The 21060-nt window shown below is 41.8% G+C and overlaps 1 protein-coding gene across 2 annotated transcripts in view; it reads left to right on the top strand.

The window, feature by feature from the left end:
* IFNGR1 (interferon gamma receptor 1) overlaps positions 1 to 15491 on the top strand; it is a 32497-nt gene extending 17006 nt beyond the window's left edge. The window contains exon 7 of one of the 2 annotated variants that reach the window (XM_072855940.1): positions 8033 to 15491. In XM_072855940.1, coding sequence (XP_072712041.1) covers positions 8033 to 8527 — 495 coding nt within the window. In that variant the 3' untranslated portion in view covers positions 8528 to 15491. The remainder of the gene's footprint in view (positions 1 to 8032) is intronic. The other variant, XM_072855941.1, reaches the window with a different exon arrangement.
* Positions 15492 to 21060: the final 5569 nt, after the last annotated feature.

Below are 21060 nucleotides of genomic sequence, written 5' to 3'. Positions count from 1 at the left end.
TCCTGTGAGCTTCCTGATGTGTGCTCGAGGTTCACACTTCAGCTCACCTTGTAGAAACTCATTTGTGTGTGTATGTTCTCAATTTACTGGGCTATATGTTATCTTGTGATTCCTAGGTTCCAGCATACCACAGTCTGGTTCACATTCCACATCATGCTTTGCTGCTAAGGAACTGAATGAAACCTATAACTATTTATAAAGGTTGTTACATGGGTGGTCAAGCACTGAGACAAGTTCCCCAGGGGAGTGGTCATGGCCCCGAGCCTGTCAATGTTCAAGAAGCATTTGGACCATGCTTTTAGATGTATGGTTTAACTTCTGGGTTGCCCTGAGTGGAGTCAGGAGTTGGACTCTGTTATCCTTGGGGGTCCCTTCTAACTGAGGATATTCTGTGATTCTGTCCATTTCCACTGAAGTGTCTCGTGACAAATATAAATTGCAGAGCTCATAAGGATACTTTCAATACAGGTGATATGAATAATGTGGAATGTAACATGAATAATTGATAGCTTGTGATTAATTATTTAATATTTTTATAATTAATCATTTAAAGTAATGAATAAATAATGTAAATAATTAGTATGTGTCATGGTTTAACCCAGCCGGCAGCTAAGCACCACACAGCTGCTCACTCCCTCCTCCCCAGTGGGATGGGGGAGAGAATCAGAAGAGTAAAAGTAAGAAAACTCATGGATTGAGATAAAGACAGTTTAATAGGGAAAGCAAAAGCCACTGATGCAAGCAAAGCAAAACAAGGAGTTAATTCACTACTTCCCATCAACAGGCAGCTGTTCAGCCATCTCCAGGAAAGCAGGGCTCCATCACATGTAATGGTGACTTGGGAAGATAAATGCCATCACTCTGAACGTGCCCCCCTTCCTTCTTCTTCCCCCAGCTTTCTATGCTGAGCATGACACCATATGGTATGGAATAGCCCTTTGGTCAGCTGGGGTCAGCTGTCCCAGCTGTGTCCCCTCCCAGCTTCTTGTGCACCCCCAGCCTACTCGCTGGTGGGGTGAGGAGCAGAAAAGGTGTCAACTCTGTGCAAGCACTGCTCAGCAGTGACTAAAACATCCCTGTGTTATCAACACTGTTTCCAGCACAAATCCAAAACGTAGTCCCATACTAGCTGCTACGAAGAAAATTAACTCTATCCCAGCCAAAACCAGCACCTTCTCCACCCCTTATTCCATACCATTTACATCATGCTCAGGTGTCACACAGTATCCAGTACATCCTCATTAACCACCACCACCCCCCCCCCCCCCCATCCTCTGGTATAATACACAGATATAATTCCCTTAGTCTATGGACCACCCCTGTAAAATGTCTGTAAAATGTCCATTGAGTTCATTTAGTCCATGGCTTTGGGCTCCATCTGTTATGGTGGTCACTCAGGACAGGAGAGGTGGCATGCTGCATGGAGTTACTGGGCACCAAAGCCAGCTCAGGTTGGGTCACTGCTGCACTTGCACTGCTTCTTGTAAGGCTGTCCTCCATTGGTTCAAGTGGTTCCTGCTATAGTAATTCCTGTAACATGCAACTCAAATCCCAAGTTACCACAATTTAAAAGTATTTCCATTACAATCTCTACCCCTGGTCCCTTTGGACCAGAACATTGGGTTTAACATTTCAATGAACTCCTTCCCTTACCCCTGCTCCAGCTTGGACTTATCCACAGACTGCAGCCCTTTAGGGGTGTACCTGCTCCAAGTGGAGCCTTATCTATGAGCCACAGTTTGCTCAGGGGTATACCCACTGCGGTGTAGTCTTATCCACAGCCACAGTTGCTTTGAGGTGTATCTGTTCCAGTGTGGCCTTCTCCATGGGCCTCAATGCCTTCAGAGATATACCTACTCTGTGAGGCCTTACCCACAGCCACAGTCCCTTCAGAAGTAAACCTGCTCCAACATAGCCTTACCCATGGCTGCAGTCCCTCCAGGCATGTACCTGTTCTGTCGTGGGTTCATCCAGGGCCACATGCTTTGAGGTGCTCCAGGATGACCTCATCTACAGGCACTGATGCTTCAAGGTGTACCTTCTCCAGCGTGGACTTATCCTTGGGCCACAATCCCTTCAGAGGTATACCTGCTGCGGCACAGACATAACCACGGCCACAGATGCTTTCAGGTATACGTGCTCTGGCATAGACTCATCCACGGCCACAGACACTTCCTGTTCCCATGTAGACTCATCCACAGGTCACGGTCCCTTCGACTCGAGTTCACACTGGAGTTCCAGCCTGTCCAGTACAGCAGCACAGAAACAGCAGCGATGCCCTGGCCATCTGCCAGCTCAGGCGCATCGCCATTGCTGTTATCAAAATGTTTCCAGGCACAGCAGAGTAAGATGATCAGCAGTACAGCAAGCAGTGAAAGCAAAAAGCAGCCACTAACGAGCACTAGACTCTAATACGCAGTAAGGCAAGCAAGCCCCAGGGCAAGCACAGAAGCCTGCCGATTAATAGCTAAACAGTAATAACAGCTATAAATTTGATCTAGTGCATTCCAATCAAATCTGTCGTTATCTTGAACCCTTTGAGCCCCACGTTGGGTGCCAAAAAGGACTGTTGTGGTTTAAGCCCAGCTGGCAGCTAAGCCCCACACAGCCGCTTGCTCACTCCCTGCTCCCCCGGTGGGATGGAGAGAATCAGAAGAGTAAAAGTGAGAAAACTCATGGGTTGAGATAAAGACAGTTTAATAGGGAAAGCAAAAGCTGTGAACACAAGCAAAGCAAAACAAGGAATTCATTCGCTGCTTCCCATGGGCAGGCAGGTGTTCAGCCATCTCCAGGAAAGCAGGGCTCCATCACACGTAACGGTGACTTGGGAAGACAGCCCCATCACTCCCAACATTCCCCCCTTCCTTCTTCTTCCCCCAGCTTTCTATGCTGAGCATGACGCCATGTGGTATGGAATAGCCCTTTGGTCAGTTGGGGTCAGCTGTCCCGGCTGTGTCCCCTCCCAGCTTCTTGTGCCCCCCCAGCCTCCTCGCTGGTGGGGTGGGGTGAGGAGCAGAAAAGGCCTTGACTCTGTGCGAGCGCTGCTCAGCAATAACTAAAACATCCCTGTGTTATCAACACTGTTTCCAGCACAAATCCAAAACGTAGCCCCATACTAGCTGCTACAAAGAAAATTAACTCTATCCCAGCCAAAACCAACACAATATGAATAATAAGTTTAATGATACTAAGTTATCTCTGTAGGATTCTTGGAGCTGAGAGCTTGTCACTGACCTTTGAATGTGTACTAGACATTTCTTTCTGTACAGGTTATCACCATTGTGCTTTACCTGATCTTGTCTGAAAATGAAACATCTAGGGAGTTAAAAGGCTAGGCAAGGTGTCCTACCTTAGGACTGCTGCCTTCCAGCGATCTGCTTCCTGACAGCTTTAAGTAGATGCTAAAACACCATTTGAGTGACTTTCAGCAAGTTGGAATTCTCCAACAGAAGGAAAAATAGGAAAGAATAACCATCAAGCAGCTGCCTTTGCTGAGGCTCTCATATACCCAAAGAAAATTAAAAAAGAAATCCATTGCCATTTAGATCTCAAGAACATTTATATTGTCTGTTCTATGCGTTTGTAATTCCCAAGAATAACGTCAGTCATGTATAGGTCCTGCTTCCACAGTGCAACTGTCTTTCAGTTGATTGATTGCATTCATTAGAGAAAATGTTTGTTTAAATGTTTTAAACATCCTTATTCATAGCAGGATCCTACCAGGAATATGCAACTGGTGAAATGGGGCAGATTGCTTTACAAGACTTCATGCTAGTCTTGTGCTGCATCACAAGAATCTGATGTTTCAGCAGTCCAGCTGTAGTTAGGGCCATTCATTTTCTCTCATTTATCTCACAAAAAGTATTTCAAGAGGCCATCTCCTTCCACCCACCATCTTCAGTCATTCCAGTTTGTCCTGTGCATGATTTGTCCTGTACTAGATTTTTGTTGTAAGGTTTGTGATAAGGGCTTACTCACTTTAAAAAGAGTCTGGCCTTAATTTACGGATATGCTGTGGGCATCTCCCTCTGCTTTAACTTCACTGTCTTTTTTTTCAGTGCCTCTTATATTTAAATGGTGGCAAATATTTTAGTGGGTAGAAAACACCCACTCTATAAGAGAAAGACTCATTGAAAAGCATCAACTTCCATTTTTAGCTCGTACTTAAGTCAGCTTTTCTGCTATCTGCTGGTGCTTTTTCTGAGCCTGGCAGGAATGACAAAGTTGTGTTCTCTCACTATATTTGTAGAATGCTTACGGATATTCATGAAACACTTAAGAATTTTCTTTGTGACTCTGGCTTTTTTGGTTATACAACATATATTTTTGATTTGGAGAAATTGTAATTGTTCCTGTAAATTTTGACTGATATTTGCCACAAATAATTGTCTTCTTACAAGAGAGAAGCTACTTCACTAGCTTTTGTGAAGATTTTTTTTTTTCCTTTGGGCGTCTATAGGGCAGTAACAGTCTCCTATTTATACATTTACCCAGCATTAATTTGTTGTGGAACCATGCAAAGCCATGCAGATTTTGTCAAGGTCCTAATAAGATTTGAAATGGACTTCTCAAACTCTCCTCCAGAAAATGTGCATCTGAAAATTACTGGGAGTTCGTAGGTGGACAGGCCCTTGGAAAAGAAAGTTAAGAAAGCAACTGTTGATTACCTTAACTGCTACGGATTCCTTAGGATATGTTATTTATATGTATCCCTGACCCCGGCTTCTACCGGTGTATCTCTGTAGTCTGTTGAGACAGTGAAAGACCTGAAAGCTCATGTGCTGTCATTGGAGACAGGAGATATCTGAGCACCTACACGTGCCAGGAAATACTGCTGACATCCAGCTTAAGCTCACTGGCTGACAGTTTGCTAGTATTAGATAATGTGCATGAAAGAAAAATATTTATTTACCTACGGTAAATACTTTTCTTCAAATAGCAACCATATCTTAATTAGCCTTGTGTCCTGGTTTCAGCTGAGATAGAGTTAATTTTCTTTATAGTGGCTGGTATGGGGCTATGTTTGGGATTTGTGCTGAAAACAGTGTTGATAATACAGAGATGTTTTAGGTGTTGCTGCACCAGTCAAGGACTTTTCAGCTTCCCATGCTCTGCCAGGTGCACAAGAAGCTGGGAGGGGACACAGCCAGGAGAGTTGATCCAAACTGACCAAAGGGCTATTCCATACCACATGATGTCATGCTCAGTATATAAAGCTGGGGAAGAAGAAGGAAGGGGGGGACATTTGGAGTGATGGCGTTTGTCTTCCCAAGTAACCACTATGCGTGATGGAGCCCTGCTTTCCTGGAGATGGCTGAACACCTGCCTGCCCATGGGAAGTAGTGAAGGAATTCCTTGCTTTGCTTTGCTTGTGTGCGCGGCTTTTGCTTTACCTATTAAACTGTCTTTATCTCAACCCTCGAGTTTTCTTACTTTTGCTCTTCTGATTCCCTCCCCCATCCCAGCGGAGGGGAGTGAGCGGGCGGATGTGTGGTGCTTAGTTGCCAGCTGGGGCTAAACCACAACACCTTGTTACTTGAGATGCTTTGAATGGCATTCCAGTTAGTGTAGTAAGTTGTGATTCTTTTATTTGAAGCTAGAAGTAACTGCATGAATTGCTAAATTGTCTCATAGTCATGACTCAGTGACTCTTAAAGAACCTTTGGTACCAGGAAACCCACAAGAGTTTTTTCTTCTGATGGCTTCCTTCTTTCATGGATGGGAATAGGACTGTCTTTGCACCGTCTGGCTTCAGTCAAAAACTCACCAAGAGAAAAATGGGTTTCCTTTTTGAGAACAAAAGTCTTGCATGTAGTTGTATAGAGAGTACTTATTTTGTCCTAGGGGGTCTATCTCTAGGCATTGCCAGCTGGCACTGTGAAATGCAGAACCTGTGTAGAGTACAAGGCATTCCCTTAACACGTTTTAGGACTGTGATTTTTAGAGCCATGTGAAAATCCTAAAAGGACAGAAACAAGAACTTGCTGGGTTTTGGTTTTAACTTTAGTATAGCATGTACTGGTATGGGGAGAGATGGGAAGTTGTAAATGCAGCTTTTAGCCATAGTTTCTATAGCATTTTGTTTTAATTCACATTCCTCAAGTATTCCAGCTTACACAGAGAATTGTCTTCTCTTGTTACTTACTGTGTGACTATTGGAGTCAGATTTTTGCTATCCCCAAAAAACCTACAGATGCTGGTCCCTTCAAGGTCAGTGTCGGTATAGCATAAGTAATAAAAATTTTCATGTATCTGTATAAACAGATTTTCAAATCTGTTTACCAGCTGTTCATAACATTTTTTATATCTACGCATTATTGATTGTATTCTGGTTTCTGCAACTGCCTTTTAAGCATCTGCCTCTTATGAACGGGTGGTTTCCATACATGCTCATGGAAATTACTCTGAATGTTCTGTTAAGTGGAAACAGTCAGAATACTATCTAAAGAAGATGAACATCTAGAGAGAATGATGGCTAATGGCAGCTAGGTTGTAGTGTAGTATATTCTTAGTGTCAGGAGCCACCTTAATGCTCTTTTTACTAGTTTTCCAGTGGCAGTCCTTGATTCCCAAGGGCATCACCTCACCTTAGTGGTGCTAACACAGCTGTTTGTAAAACTCACTTAGATTACAAGTAACTGCTCTTGGGGGAGTGTTTGTTTGCTTTGTGGTGGTGCTTGGTTGTTTTTTTTTTTTAAACTCCAATAGTTTCATTGATCCAGCATAAACCATGGTACCATCGACAGATATCAGGGCAACTGAGGGGAAAGGTATGGGGCTGAAGTGAGAGATGAAGGCAAGTTCTAATGAAGTCAGCACACTGTGAAGGTATGAGTGTGAAGATACAGCCTCACAACCTTCTGATCAAGGAAGATTCTTGAAAAGCACAGTCAGATTTGATCATCTGGTTTTGATGGCTCTCTCAGTTCTTACACTAATATAGACTGGGAGGTTCTTTTTGTCTGTTTGTAGCTTTTCTTAACATTATTTTTCTCCCCCTTTTCTACTCCTACCTACATCCCTTTCTTCCAAATTTGCCTCAACCTGTATTTTCAGTCAGATTATTTTTTTACAAAGTATCTCAAAAAACAGTGACTGTGTACATTTTATTGAGAAATTATCTTATCTATAGTACTTGATATTCTGTGATACACATATGTAGTGAATTATGAAATTCAAAAAAGGACACTATTAATTAAGCAACCCTTTCTCCCAATGCTTTCTGTTAGCTTTAGGGAACACCATCATACAGCTGAAAATTTACTCTACTTTGTTTTTCATATGTATTCTTGAAAACACCTTTTTAAAACAAAAAAAACATCATAAGAATCTAAACAGCCTGAAGGCATGTCATAATCATTTAAAACAAGCTGGAGCCTGGCCACTGAAGGACTTAGTATGTTCTTCCTGTGGAGGGGTTTCAAAGTGAAACATTAAAGTTTGTCACAGCATTTAGGGAGTGCTTAGTGACACAGGAGAAATAACTAGGAAGACTTCAGCATAGACAGACTACATAAAGGTGCATAGAGGTTCTCATGTCATTTTAAAGATCTCTTTCCAAAGTTCACTTCCCTCCCAGTTGAGACAGTTGCTACAAAATATTACAGTTATTGCAAGTTACAGTCGTTAGCTATAGAGTATGAAAGGTTTCCCCAGCTAGTTGAAGAGTATTGCAGCATTTTCTTCCTTTGCTGTTTTCCTCTACATTGCAAACTTCAAATGACTTAAAATACAGTGGGTGACGTGAAATGGATTTGGTCCTTGCAAATGTGTTTGCACATGGAAAGCATTTTTGAGAGCTTGCATAAAAGTGTTAATGTAACAGTTTGAAGTCATAGATACAGGCTAATGACCTTGCCAGATTCTAATATTGCTAATTTCTTTTGGGATGGGTTGTAATGACATTAAATTTGTATTATGAACTTGTATCTTTTTTTTTTTAACCTCTAAACTTTGACAGAAGATAAAGTCAATAAATAAGTAGATTATGTGGAACTAAAAGTGTTTTGTTTTTTTTTTTTCCCCATTTAAGGTCAGTGTGATAAGAAACCTGAACACAGACAGCATTCTAGAATCCAAATCGGAGGCAAAGTACATATCTGTAGTAAGCATCATGTCAAGCCAGTCAGCGTTGCCAGCGAATGATGAAGTAACCTCGCTGGAGGTAGAGACAAAAGAAGAAACTGTTAGTCCTGAGAATTCCAGTGAAGGAGCATCTTCAGTTCCTCCCCCAGAGGCACCAGCCAAAGCAGAAGAGGTGTCTGTGCAGGAAAGCACAGAGGAGGTGTCTTCTGATGATGAACAGAATCGCAAAGTAAAAGAGAATTACTTCTTTTCCGACAGTAGCCAAATGGATCTATGCAGTAAGTCTTCAGGTCCAGAGGTTTCTGCCACAGAAATACAACAAACAGTCATTCCAAGCAGCTGTCTCAAGTTTTCTGGCTATGACAAGCCTCATGTGCCATTAGATATGTTGATAGATGTTGGTGAAGAACAGCCTGTGATTGCTTACAGGCCGACGGACTAACCAGGATAGCTGAAGTGTTTAACCAGAACTCAGGAAGAACAGCATTACTGAAGATTATGGAAAGTCTGGGTTATATCATGAACATCTACAAGTTGTACTTGATCTGATCCAACCAGAGTAACCAGTACACAACTTAGCACAGTGGGATCCTGAAATGGGACTGAAAGTAGTGCCTGAGAACAGCATAAAAAGTGGGGGGAAATTTCATAATAACCACTTTTAGCAGTGTTTGTGTATATGACATAACTTACTATTTCCTATTTTAAATAGCACTGGTTTTTTAACAGTACTCTGTGGAGAACAAACTTCATGAAGGAGTATAAAACCACAGCTATATCATTATTCCCTTCTATTTCAAATCATTTTCAAAATTAATTCAATGAACATAATGCTTAAGAAGTCCTTCACTTGGTTATGATAGAGATGTGCAAGAAATATTAGAGTTTTTGCCTTTATTCTCTTGCTTGTCTTTTGAAGAGTATTTTTGCATTAAACAAAATGCTACTATTTCTTTTAAGTAAGAATATGCCTATAACCTTTTCCTGTGTATCTCAAGAATTTGATTCCATGGCCAAGAGCAGTTATTTATAGTCTTTTCTGCAACTAGAAGTATGTAGTTCCAGGACCATTACTTTGTACATCTCAGTAAGTAAATTATAGACTTCTTCCTTCCTAACATAAGTCCTACGATGAAAAAAGCTATTTTCAGAAGTGCTGTTATATGTGTATAGCTGCATCCATTTGGATGTCCTAGATACGTTGTGTAACCATGTCACATTCTGGAGAACTCCTGTCTTAGCATGCTGGCTGATCGTCATTGGAAAAAAAATGTGTGAAATGAGTGGTTGCACAAATTCTTTAGGAAGTGTTTTCAAAATTCAAAAGCCTGCTTTCCTCCAGAGCATTTTTATCCTAATTCTTAGAACAATGTGATTTTTTAAATAGAAATCAACAGGGCTTCTTCCAAACATGCTTTCTAGCAGGTTGAGAATGACTACCATTTTTCCCCTTTTTATGGCATAACTCAGGAACTACACCAAATTAACCTCCTTCTAAAAATACATCCCAAGACAATAGAAAAGTAGTATGGTAAGTTGTAGTTCATAAGTTATTGTCATCTGACAGCCCTCTGAATTGTAGTTTTGAAAACTGAAGAATGAGGATTTTGGTTTTTTATATTTAAAACCTTTGAGTCTAATGCTTGCAATCCAATTATTTCCCTGTAGTCAAGATTTTATGGGTATTTTCTGTTTGTCGGAAATATTTACAATAGTTCTTAATGAAGCTTAGTTCAGAAAAAAATTATGTTTTACAGACACAAGGTGGTGCATTTATACCAAATTATGCCTTTGTTTTAAAAGATATTTTTTGTAGGATTATCAGAAATGTTTGCATGTTATAGCAGGTGGTTTTAAAGGAAAACCAGTATCCTAGTACTTCTGTCCTTACGTTTCTCAGTGGCATGAGTATTCCTAAAATAAAGTTAGTTTATACAGAAATTTCTGGACTACTTCCATTCGTGCAGGTATCAGACATTAACCACAATGGTACATACTAAATTCCCAAAGATTTAAAGACAATAGCCATTTTTCCCTTCTCTACTCAGGGGAAGATAACAGATCTGTTAGCAGGGTTTTGATAATTTTAGGAAAAAACAAATCAAACAGGTGAATTTTGTAGTTATGGTGTAATGGAAAGCCCAACTAGAAAGATTTCAGTATGTGTTAGCTGGCTTTGCTTTGTTTCTGCATTATGTTCAAATGTAGTGAGACCCCCCAGTAACTTTTTCAATGTCATATTCTGGGTTGAGTTCCTAGAAGGCAAGGCTTTTGACTTATTGCTTAGGATCCACTAGTGTGTAGATATCTCCATTGCAGAAGTGCAGATAATTATCTTGGTGTACAAGAAGGGTTTGAAAATCAAAATTAACTTGCACTTGAAACTTCAACAAAGCTGACTTTTGAGTTAATAGTATGGTTCACCACTGAAGCGTGCTTTTAGCGGTCTGCCTACTAAGGAGGTGAGCAGCTGCGTCTTATGCAGAGCTTGAAGTTGATGTCATTTCTTTCAGGTTTTGTAGGTTTGTTGATAAATACGAACTGCAATAAATACCTCAGGACTTTATAAATGTCAGGTAAGTGTTTAAGTTAAACTTTGCTTAGAAGGGAGAAACAGGGCATTAGAAACTGTGAGGTTAGCTTGTTTTTTGGGAAGAAGTTTCTGATCAGACAGTTTGTTGAGTAACTTTCTTCTTTGCTACTGCTCAGAGTATTTAATCTTCTTGCAATTGGTAGCTTGTTTTCCTTCTGTCGGTTTTGCCCCAAAAAATGTTGCTGTTCCCCAAGAAGATCAGGAATTAGCCATAGTAGTCATTCCATTTGGTATATCTGTCTCAAAACTGTTCTGTCAGAAGTATGTAATTTTTTAGAAATGTTAGATTTACATTCTTAACAGTGGATGTTGAAACCCCGGTGCTGTTAGGAGAATTATTAACTAAGACTCAGCCTCTTAAATTTGTATGAACATATGAGATCATTAAGTGCTTTCTGTTCTGTTTTCCTTTGCTACCACACTGGAGGAGGAATGGTATTTTTCACCTGTGTGAGGGCAGATAGGTGCATTTTAAAACCAAGTGACTGTCTCAGATTCTTTTCTCTTCCCCCTGCAATACTACTACGTTGTACATTGTCCTGAATCTTTCAAGCCACATGAAGTCCTATGTGAGTAAAAGGGACCAGCCAGGTGCTATAATTAAGGACAAGGATGTTAAGATCTATCAGAAACGACACAGAAATATATCATGAGCATATGGGAAAAATTTGGCATGGCAAGTAGTTACATATAATGGAAAGGCACTGTTATTCTGTAAGCTGAAAATCAAGCACAGGAGTATGAGTGTTTTGTGCTATACAAGAGAGAGAGAGAGATATATATATGTGCACAACTGATCTCTTATTTTATTTTTTGTTAAATGTATTTTTTAATGAAAATACCTGAACTGCAGTTACGAAAACCAATGAATTACCACCCTCCCTGCAGGTATGTCTTCTGTGTGCTGTATACTTAATAAGTAGCCAATAGTATGGGGATAGTTTAGCTTTTTAAGTTGCTCGGGCCAACTTGCAGGTTTTATAATTGTGAAATGAAGAAGTTTAAGGGTGTGCAAAGCACCAGATTCTTTTATTAGTTGTGACTAGCTGAAAACGTGAGGCCGCAGCGAGGCAAGAATGTGTTCTCCGGGTCAATAAGCTCTATTTCCCCCAGTCTTGTTTCCAGCAGTTGCTAGTAGTGATATTAAGAGAGAGCCTAAAAACAGGGCAAGTGCATGATGATATTTCTGCTAGGATACAGTCCGGCAGCCTGCAGTGTGAGGACTTCTTGGGAGAGGGAACATGGAAATGCCTTACCAGCTACAACTAGTTAGCCTTGCTTTTGCAGTTCTGTAGTACCAAATATCGGAGCCATGTGGCTTTGAAGCTGTCAGGTAGTATTTATCCATGCATTTTCACTTAACTACTGAATTACTTTAAATCAATAAATTCATATTCTTGTGGTAGTAGAAGAAGTAGTTTGCTTAAGCTTCTGGATATTCATGCATAGCACATTGACACAAGATATCAGTGCCTAACATATACAGGTTCAAAATCATTTAGTATTCATGTCTTTTACAGACATATCAGCTATCCAATATGACACATGTAGAAGGTTTCACCACTTCAAGCTGTTTCAGGTGATTTTTTTTTTTTTTGTTCTTGTCATGGCTGCTCAGCATTCCTCCCTTCCTGTCTCCTAAAGATGATTTGGGAGATGGAATGTAAGACTCCAAAAAATTATATCCTGTGTAAGAGAAATTGCATCGCAAAACTTTGGCCCAATACCTGACAGCATTTCTAAGGACTTCTTTAGTTTTCATTTTTCCATGGACATTGTAACTTTTTATTACCAGATCTGCAGTTAACAATGAAGTATTGTGGTAATACTGTGTGCTGGCACAGAAGCATAAAATGGTCTCCTTTTATGCTTTCTCCACATAAATCAATAACGTAGTTTTAAAAAATCTTTCTTGTTGTGCTGGTTTTGGCTGGGATAGAGTTAATTTTCTTCATAGTAGCTCGTATGGGGGTAAGTTTTGGATTTGTGCTGGAAACAGTGTTGATAACACAGGGATGTTTTAGTCACTGCTGAGCAGTGCTTGCACAGAGTCGATGCCTTTTCTGCTCCTCACCCCACCCCACCAGCGAGTAGGCTGGGGGGGCACAAGAAGCTGGGAGGGGACACAGCTGGGACAGCTGACCCCAACTGACCCCAACTGACCAAAGGGCTATTCCATACCATATGGCATCATGCTCAGCATGGAAAGCTGGGGGAAGAAGAAGGAAGGGGGGCACGTTCAGAGTGATGGCATTTTGTCTTCCCAAGTCACCGTTACGTGTGATGGAGCCCTGCTTTCCTGGAGATGGCTGAACAGCTGCCTGCCCATGGGAAGGAGTGAATGAATTCCTTGTTTTGCTTTGCTTGCTTCAGTGGCTTTTGCTTTCCCTATTAAACTGTCTTTATCTCAACCCATGAGTTTTCTCACTTACTCTCCTGATTCTCTCCCCCATCTCACCGTGGGGGGGAGTGAGCGAGCGGCTGTGTGGGGCTTAGCTGCTGGCTGGGGTTAAACCATGACACTTATCAAATCTGCTGACATCTGTGTAAACAAGACATCTTGTAGTGTCCCAGTTGCTTAGAACAGACATGCATATTTGTACGTAGTCCTTCACTAGTTAAGATTGCAGGAAAATAAACTTGCATGAGAAGAGCTGTTTTTCTCAAGGCTAGAAATAACCGGTTGCTCTGAAGTGGTGCCATGTAAACAGTTTAGTATTAATAAATAAGAGCTATTGTACTTGGTTCAAATTAATAGTTTCAGCATGTTTTTAAAAAAACCCAAAACAACAAACCAAACACAAAGCACCTTTCATCTTGCAAAATAAGTGACCTGCATAGATTTCTTTAGTGTGGTTTTTAAAAAAATCAGTCCTTTAACTATGAAACCCTTGCTTATTAATACACTTTCTATATTCTCTAAATGGATGCAATCATTGGGCTAGGTGGGACCTCCAGGGGTCTACAGCTCATTTTTCCTGCCAGAACTGCATCGTTCCTTCTATGCATTTGTCTAAAGACTCCACAACCCCATCAGGCAATTTATTCTAGAAGTTCTTTACCCCTAGAAAGTATTTTCTAATGTCTAATGCAAGTCTTCCTGACTTTAGAATCTTAATTATCCACAATGGGCCTACTGAACATACTTTTGGTTCTTGTCTGAAATTTGTAACTAAATTACTTGTAAATACTGTGAATTTTAAATGTTTTAACATTGAATTGAAACTCAGAAAACAAATGTGTGTGCTCGCCTTTTTCTTACTGTTGGCTTTTGTACTGAAGACTAAATCTGCTTCTGAAGCTTGCTCAGTTCATGTTACATGTGTAGTATATGCTTAAGCATTGTTGAATAGAAAACGCTGTGGGAGATATGTATAGCATGCATGTGTAATTATATGTAGCTGGTTACAGTATTCTACTTACCAGATGTATTAGCATGTAGAACTAGTTTTAAACTAAGGTCATTTCTCAGTTGTCGAGATATCCTTTGGGTGAAATACCACTCACTTCAGGCAGCAGTGGAAGTCTGACTTTGAGGACATGATTTACATCCATTTGTTTTGAAAGAGGTCTCTCCCCTGTACAGATGCCTTTGCTGTTACTCCAGTAGTTGATCTTGGAGGGGGATGAGGGCTGACACACAGGAGCTCTTTGATCCACTGATTCTGGCTACATCATTGGCTTTGCAATTTAGTTTTGCCTTTTAACGCTATTCATGCAGCCTGCAGTAACTTCAGTTCTATTGCTTGAGCCTGGGGACTCTCCTTATGTTCTATTTTAAAATTATGGACAAGGATGAAATGGTCATACCATTTGAATGGATTAATTGCTACAGAGCAAGGAAAGCTGGGCTTCCTATTTGAAGTTTAAATGATCACAAAGTCTTACTTATCTGATGTTTACTTCTTAATAGTGAGCATGTGCATTCTTATGTGAATCTTGGAAAGCAACTATTTGTATTTAAGTGTTGTGCTAATTTACCCAAAAGAATGTAGGCTACTGTTAGAAGAATTTTCATTTCACTTGTCTGTCAAATCTAGACTGTGCAATTTAAAAACATTTTCTACTCCTGATCAACATGTTTACTCCTTCCAAGTAACTTCTTAAGATTATGAGCAGTGCTGTCTGTGGGCTGATTCCAGTAAGAACAGTCATACCTTAAGAATTCAAATTCTCTTAGAAATGGCTGTGCAGATTGAGCAGAGTCAGAACAAATGGAGAAACTTGAATTTATAACATGCCTGCATTACTTACTACGTTTAAATGTATAACACAGACTCTGTGAGTTTTAGTAATGGGTTAGGGTTTTTATTAACTCATTATGAATTAATGATAGTCAAAACAGTTTTCTTGAGGTTTGGGGGTTTTTTATCTCATTTGAACGCAGCTGTCACCCTCAAGCTTCCTACCTTGCCTGTTTGTGTAATTGGACAATGACGGGGTAGCTGATCAGGCTGAAAACTAATTTTTCATTTATTTGGGGGCAAAGAAGTTTTCTTTTCTACTGTCCAGCCACAGCTTAAAAGAGGAAATGCATTACAGGCAGAGAAAACAAAGAGCAGACAAACCAGACAGTTCTGCCAGCCAGCTGGCTGTGTGCTCTGCAAAATCAATCCTGCAGTTGGCAAATATTTGCAACGTGTGCAGTAGAGCCGTAAGCAGGAATGTCAAGTCTGATCCAGCTTTTTCCTGTGCCGACATCTCTTGAGTAGCGCAGACTCAGAAAGGCTGCTTAAACGCCCCTTCAAAAATACCCTTCCACAAAGAGCATATAGAATCCTTTCAGATTGAAAATATAGAATGAGAAGAATAAAAATCTAATACACTGTATTTTCTTTCTGGGTATGACTGTTTTGTGTTATGTTTTGGGGTTTTGAGGGTTCTTTTGCCAGTTATTAGCAGCTCAGTTAATTATAGGAAGGGTGGAGGGGATATGCAGTCCCATCCCAGAAGACAGGAACTGTATGTAGTCGTGTGCTTTCTACTGCTAGATTTGGTAGAGTTGAGGCCTGTGACAACAGCAGCCACAATTGCACCCTGCTGCAAACGTGATTAAATGCAAGATAAATTATAGTAGATAGGGAAGGGTTGCAAAAGCTTGCCTGAATGGCTAGAAGGTGGTGCCGGCACCTGGATCAAGGCAAAGAGGCAGAGAGCACCTTTGCCATTCCTTAGTCCCTTCTTCCACGTCGGTTCATCCCAGGAATTGGCCTGGCCTTATATCAGGCGTTAGTATAGTACCCGTTCCCTCCCCCAAGTCTGAATAGGAATTGGAACAAAACACTGTGAATTTGGGTGATTAATTACCAAGTGACTTTATCAACTGCTTCCAGGATGTGCAGCAAAACTAGCAATTTTATTTGAGAGATGCCAAATGTCATTACCTGTAAGAAAAAGAACATGCAACAAAGCTTTTTGGCAAATAAGTATCACAGGGTGATCTAAATCTTCTGGTTAAAAGGTCACATTGCAGTAAAGTAGAAACTAACACCTCCGAGAAGTGCGAAAACCAATTACGCTGAGCGTGGAGGATTCTGTCCTGAAAAGCTCAGCATGCTGATTCCTGAATGGCAGGAGACTGTATCCACACAAGATCTGCCACATTACAGTATGTTTACAAATCAGTAGTAATTTGGAGATGTTGCTGGTGAAGATTGTTAGAATAGAGTCCTTTTCTAGAGTTCACGCTCCTGGATGATAGAGGTGATATTGAGAATTCGAAAGACAACCACAGAACTGAGCCGCCAGCTGGAAAGTGTGATGCTTACAAACTTCCACTTGCAGAAGAGAGGAGTGAAAGACAGTTTCTTTTCTTCCTTTTCTTTTTTTCCCTTGGCCAGGGAAACCCCTGGAGCTTGCATCTTTCCAGGTTTTATTGCCCAAAGTAGCTACCAGAACCATTCGCTCCTTCTGCAGCCCAAGCCTTGGTTAGAGATGTGGAGGCAGGCGTCTCAGTTCCTTCCATCTCTTCCCCCAGTGCACGCCTGCCACCTCTCACCCTTCTTGTGCTGCGTGGTGAGTGAGCCCTGTGCGCTCTGTGGTCTGGATAGGGCTTCAGTGGTCAGGCACGGAGACTTCCAGCTACCGCCTACAAAAAAATGAATGCGTGGGACATATCCTACCCACGCTGGTAATATTTCAGGCGTTGCCTCAGCTGCGTCTGGTGGCGGTGTGTCGGAGAGAGCGAGCATCAGCACTACCAGGCTTTGAGCCTTCCTTCTTTACTTTAGTAGGTGGACCAAGAAAGCATGAGCAATGTTTGTCTTGTACTTTTCCAGGCTTATCTGTGGTTTCTGCTGGCTAAGTGATCACCTGGCACCTTTCCTATACTATTAAGATTACCTAAGCAAAACCAACAAACTGTGGAATATTAATTCCACGTGTCTCTAAGCTGGTGGTTTTTGTCTGTAGATTATTTGGTGAGGGATCCACAACCTAAAGAAAAATGGGTCTTTTCTCAATGGGCTTAAACAAGCTACAGCACTCCTTAGCAGTAGAAAAAAAAATCACATGGCTTTGCAAATGAGAAAAACTGACAATTTTAAAGAACCTTGTCATTTAAATAAAAGGCTTTGAGCTATTTGGAGGATTGGTATTACCTACAGTTCCTAATGAACATTAGTGTTGGTTACTAACTTCCCAGTGCAATTCAGTGTCTTGCACATCGTTAAATAAATATTGTATGTGCAAATAATGACTTGCTACACCGCGAGCCTTCAGCAGATCTTCATCTTTAGTACGTTCAAATGTCTCACCATCGAGGTGTAGCTGCGGCATTGGGAATTTCTAACCGTAATCTTCAAAATGTTGACCCAAGCCCTTTAACAGTGAGAGGTGAACAGTCGTACCTGCGGGCAGGAAGCAGCGAAGGCACGCACCCTGCAGTGAAAGTCAGCCTTGCTTCCTCAGAAACTTCTTTGTAAGAACCCGGGTGATGCAATGTCTCTTCCCTGAAGGGCAGGGAAAAAAAATCCAAAAAGCCCCTCTTGCCTGACTGTGGGGTGGTTCTTTTTTTTCTTTTTTTCTTTTTTTGTGTAGCGATTCGTTTTCCCAGCCCCCTGAGCTGGTGAAGGGCCGTACTGCTGCACGTGACACACCAGAAGAGGCTGAGAGAGCTGGGTCCCTTCAGCTGGGAGAGGCGATGGCTGGGGAGGGGATCTAATTGCAGTTGCCGACTATATAAACATTTGCAAAAAAGGCAGTCTTTTCTCCGAGGCCCCCAGTCAAAACACAAAAAGCAGCTGTCGTAAGTTCAGCGGGGGAATCCCACTTGGATACGTGGGGGAAAAACTCACGCTGGAAGTGGTTAGGTGTGGGATAACACTGCCGTTAGCCCTGCTCTGAGCATTAGGCTGGACTGGATGACCTCCAGAGCCCCCTCCCAAGGCAGGTTTTTTTGTGAGTCCATGCTGGCTGCTCAGAAGGGTGAAAGACTGAAAACTGCGGCTCCAATGGAGAATAGTCTTTGGGTCCAGAATAATCCAAACCTCTCTTTTTTTATTGTCAGTTTGTGCGAAATGCCACACATGAGAGAGACTTGTCTGGCCTCTGCCGGTTACTAGAAGTATTCTCTATATGCTTCGGGAGTTTCTCCCCTTCCTTCATCTTCCCACACCCTCATCCAGGCATTTAAGTGAAACCCACCCTCACATCCACTGCAGATATCAGAGACTCACTTCTGAAAAGCCAAAGGTTGTGCTGCAGAAGCAGTTCCAGGCTTAAATTTTTCCTCTTATGGATGGGAAACAGCTTGTTCAAGGGAAAAAGAAAAAAAAACACCAAAAACAATGAAGTGCTGCTATCAGATTGGATGAGTCAGGCAGCTTCCAGCAACAATGTACTTGACTTTTACCGCTGTGTAGCAATATCCAGTCCTCAAGAGAAAGAAATCTATTTACCCAGGATTCTGATAGGTTTTTATTCCAGGAATGGAAAAAGTTCTCATGCCCACGGTTCTATGTCAGCTCACAGAAACATCAGTACTGCTATTTCACAAAGATTTGGATCAAAAAGATGCTTCAGTGTAAGCTAGGATGAGCTAGTAGCTTAACTACTTACGTGGACTCTGCTGGGGAAAGTAATCCATTTCCAGTTCCCATTTCTTCATAAAGTACTGTTCAGAGTATTCTTAAACAATACTGTTTTTTAAAAGTTCTCATTCATATTTTAAATAGCATTGCAGTGCACGTCATCCTATAGTGTTCCTCAATTGTTTAAATTTTTAAACGTACTATACACGTATTCTATGAAACTCAAGGCATGTATGTATGTACGCGTCTGCGTACGTGTGTGTGCGTAGCTGGTACTTGTTTGACTGCAGCTATTTTTATCACACAAAGCACTGAAGAAGCATGAGTGAAGCTGATGAGTAGGACAATGTTACGGATGCCAATAACCTGGGGATTACCAGCGGCTGTTTCAATAATCACAAAAATTATATGAAGAGTTACCGATTACTTCAGCCTGCCAAGCCCAATCGCAGATCAAGCGCTGTCGGAGTGCGGCACACAGGAAACCCTGAATTTTTCCACGGGATAGGCATTTCCTTCCCTGTTTCACCATGCGGCAGAGCAGCCCTTTCCGAGCGCAACCCACCGGCACCAGGCAGGCTGGCCCTCAGCTCTGCATTCGTGGGAGGAGCCGCCATCAAAAGCGATTTTGGCAAAGCTCCACGCTTCAGCTCCTGGGAATGGGCTGTTACGCAGGGTACGGGAAGGTGTGTTGGTACAATTCAAGTAAGCAAATACACAACCTGTGACTAAACTTTGATGACATTTCAGTCTGGTGATTGGTTTATAAAAGTTCCCTATTCCTACACTTAAGCTCATATAATATGATGAAATACTAATTGCATTTGGTGTGGGGAACTACTTAAAGGTCATTGCATTTTGAAAATGCGTTTGGGAAATGGTTAGATAAAAAATTCCCAGCCGGTGATGGCAGGGTGGCCTTTCTGCCTTCTACCTCCATTTTGTTGGGGTTTTTTTCTGCATTTCTTCTCAGTTCTTTAATTCCCTTAATTGGGTTAACTAGTTGATTATTCAAAGCTACACATCTAGCGTTTTAATACATCTGCTGCAGGTTCAGTGCTTGGATAATGAGGTATTGGTGATCAGCTGAACTGAGAGAGAAATGTTGTCTAGTTTGCTGAGTATAACCGGTTCCCTTTAAATAAAAAAATACCTTCATTTGAACCAGAACTTGCACTTTTTTGGCCTGACTGATGTTTTGCTTCCACCTTTTCCCAAAGTAAAGATGACTGTTAGGCAAATTTTTGTTTCTGCAGACAGGTAGTCTTCACATCCATTATTTCTTTGGTAGGCATCGTTACATGGTGCTGCGTTATGTCATACAAAATTTGGGTTTTCTCTTCTTGCTTGTCAACGTGAGCTTGCAAAAGGAGAATGCATCCTGACTTTTGCCCAGATGCGCTGATGCGCGAGTGATGAAATACACGTGGATGTCAGCACCGGCGAGCTCTCAGGGAGGGAAGAGCGAGGGGCAAGGCTGGGCAGGAGGGCCAGCAGGCTCCCAGCTGCCTCCAGCGGCACCGTGACCAACTCAGCTGAGCTTTCCATACAGCCCAGGAGCACAAAACCTGGCTCCCACCAGGCAGGCACGCATGTGGCATTAAAGCGTTTGCAAACACAAAGTGAAATCACTTTTGCGTCCCCAGCCCAGGGGTCAGGCTTGCAGGGATGTGCATATTGGAAAGGCAGAATTTGGAGGACAGCAGTGACAAATGCCAATATTTGTGCAAGCAGCGTCACGGCACACCCGCACCAGTCGGGGCATATCACTCCTGGCAGTCTGAAAGTCCAACACAGAGTGGCACTTTGTCCCAATGGGCTGGGCTCGCCTCCCCGTTCCCTGCCCGGAGGCTGACAGTACTGCAGCTGCCCCGGCTCCCAGCATCTTTCCAGCAGCCAGCATGGTGTGGATGCGCTGCCCAGCAGCACGGCTGGCAGTGATTTCAGGGCTCCTCGTTCCTCTGATGGTATATTCCTAGATAACGTCCTGCTACGAACATACCTGCAAACTCCATCCGCTTGCATTCGACCCGAAGGCAGGCCACCAAATCAGATGACATCCCATGGGTAGGTCTTTTACATGTTTGCAGCAAAATTTCTTGTGTTCTTCAGCTCTGAGTGACTAGTGAGCTGAAAAATAAATAAATGACTAAATAGATAGATAAATAAATAAATATCTTAGCATAGCAAGCAAGCAAGCTTGTGTGACAAACTTATGGGATAAAGCAATACTGCCAGACATCATTTGGGAATTAGTGCGTTAAAAAAAAAGGACATTTTTCATGCTGGTTTGCTTCATAATTAGTTCCAAACTTCAGAGTGACCACAGCTGCCAAATAAGAACAATTGCTT

Source organism: Ciconia boyciana, chromosome 3 (genome assembly GCF_034638445.1).
Source record: "Ciconia boyciana chromosome 3, ASM3463844v1, whole genome shotgun sequence".
Taxonomy (NCBI): Eukaryota; Metazoa; Chordata; class Aves; order Ciconiiformes; family Ciconiidae; genus Ciconia; species Ciconia boyciana.
The sequence above is the reverse complement of the archived record's forward strand: the minus strand, read 5'-3'. Positions and strand labels throughout refer to the sequence as shown.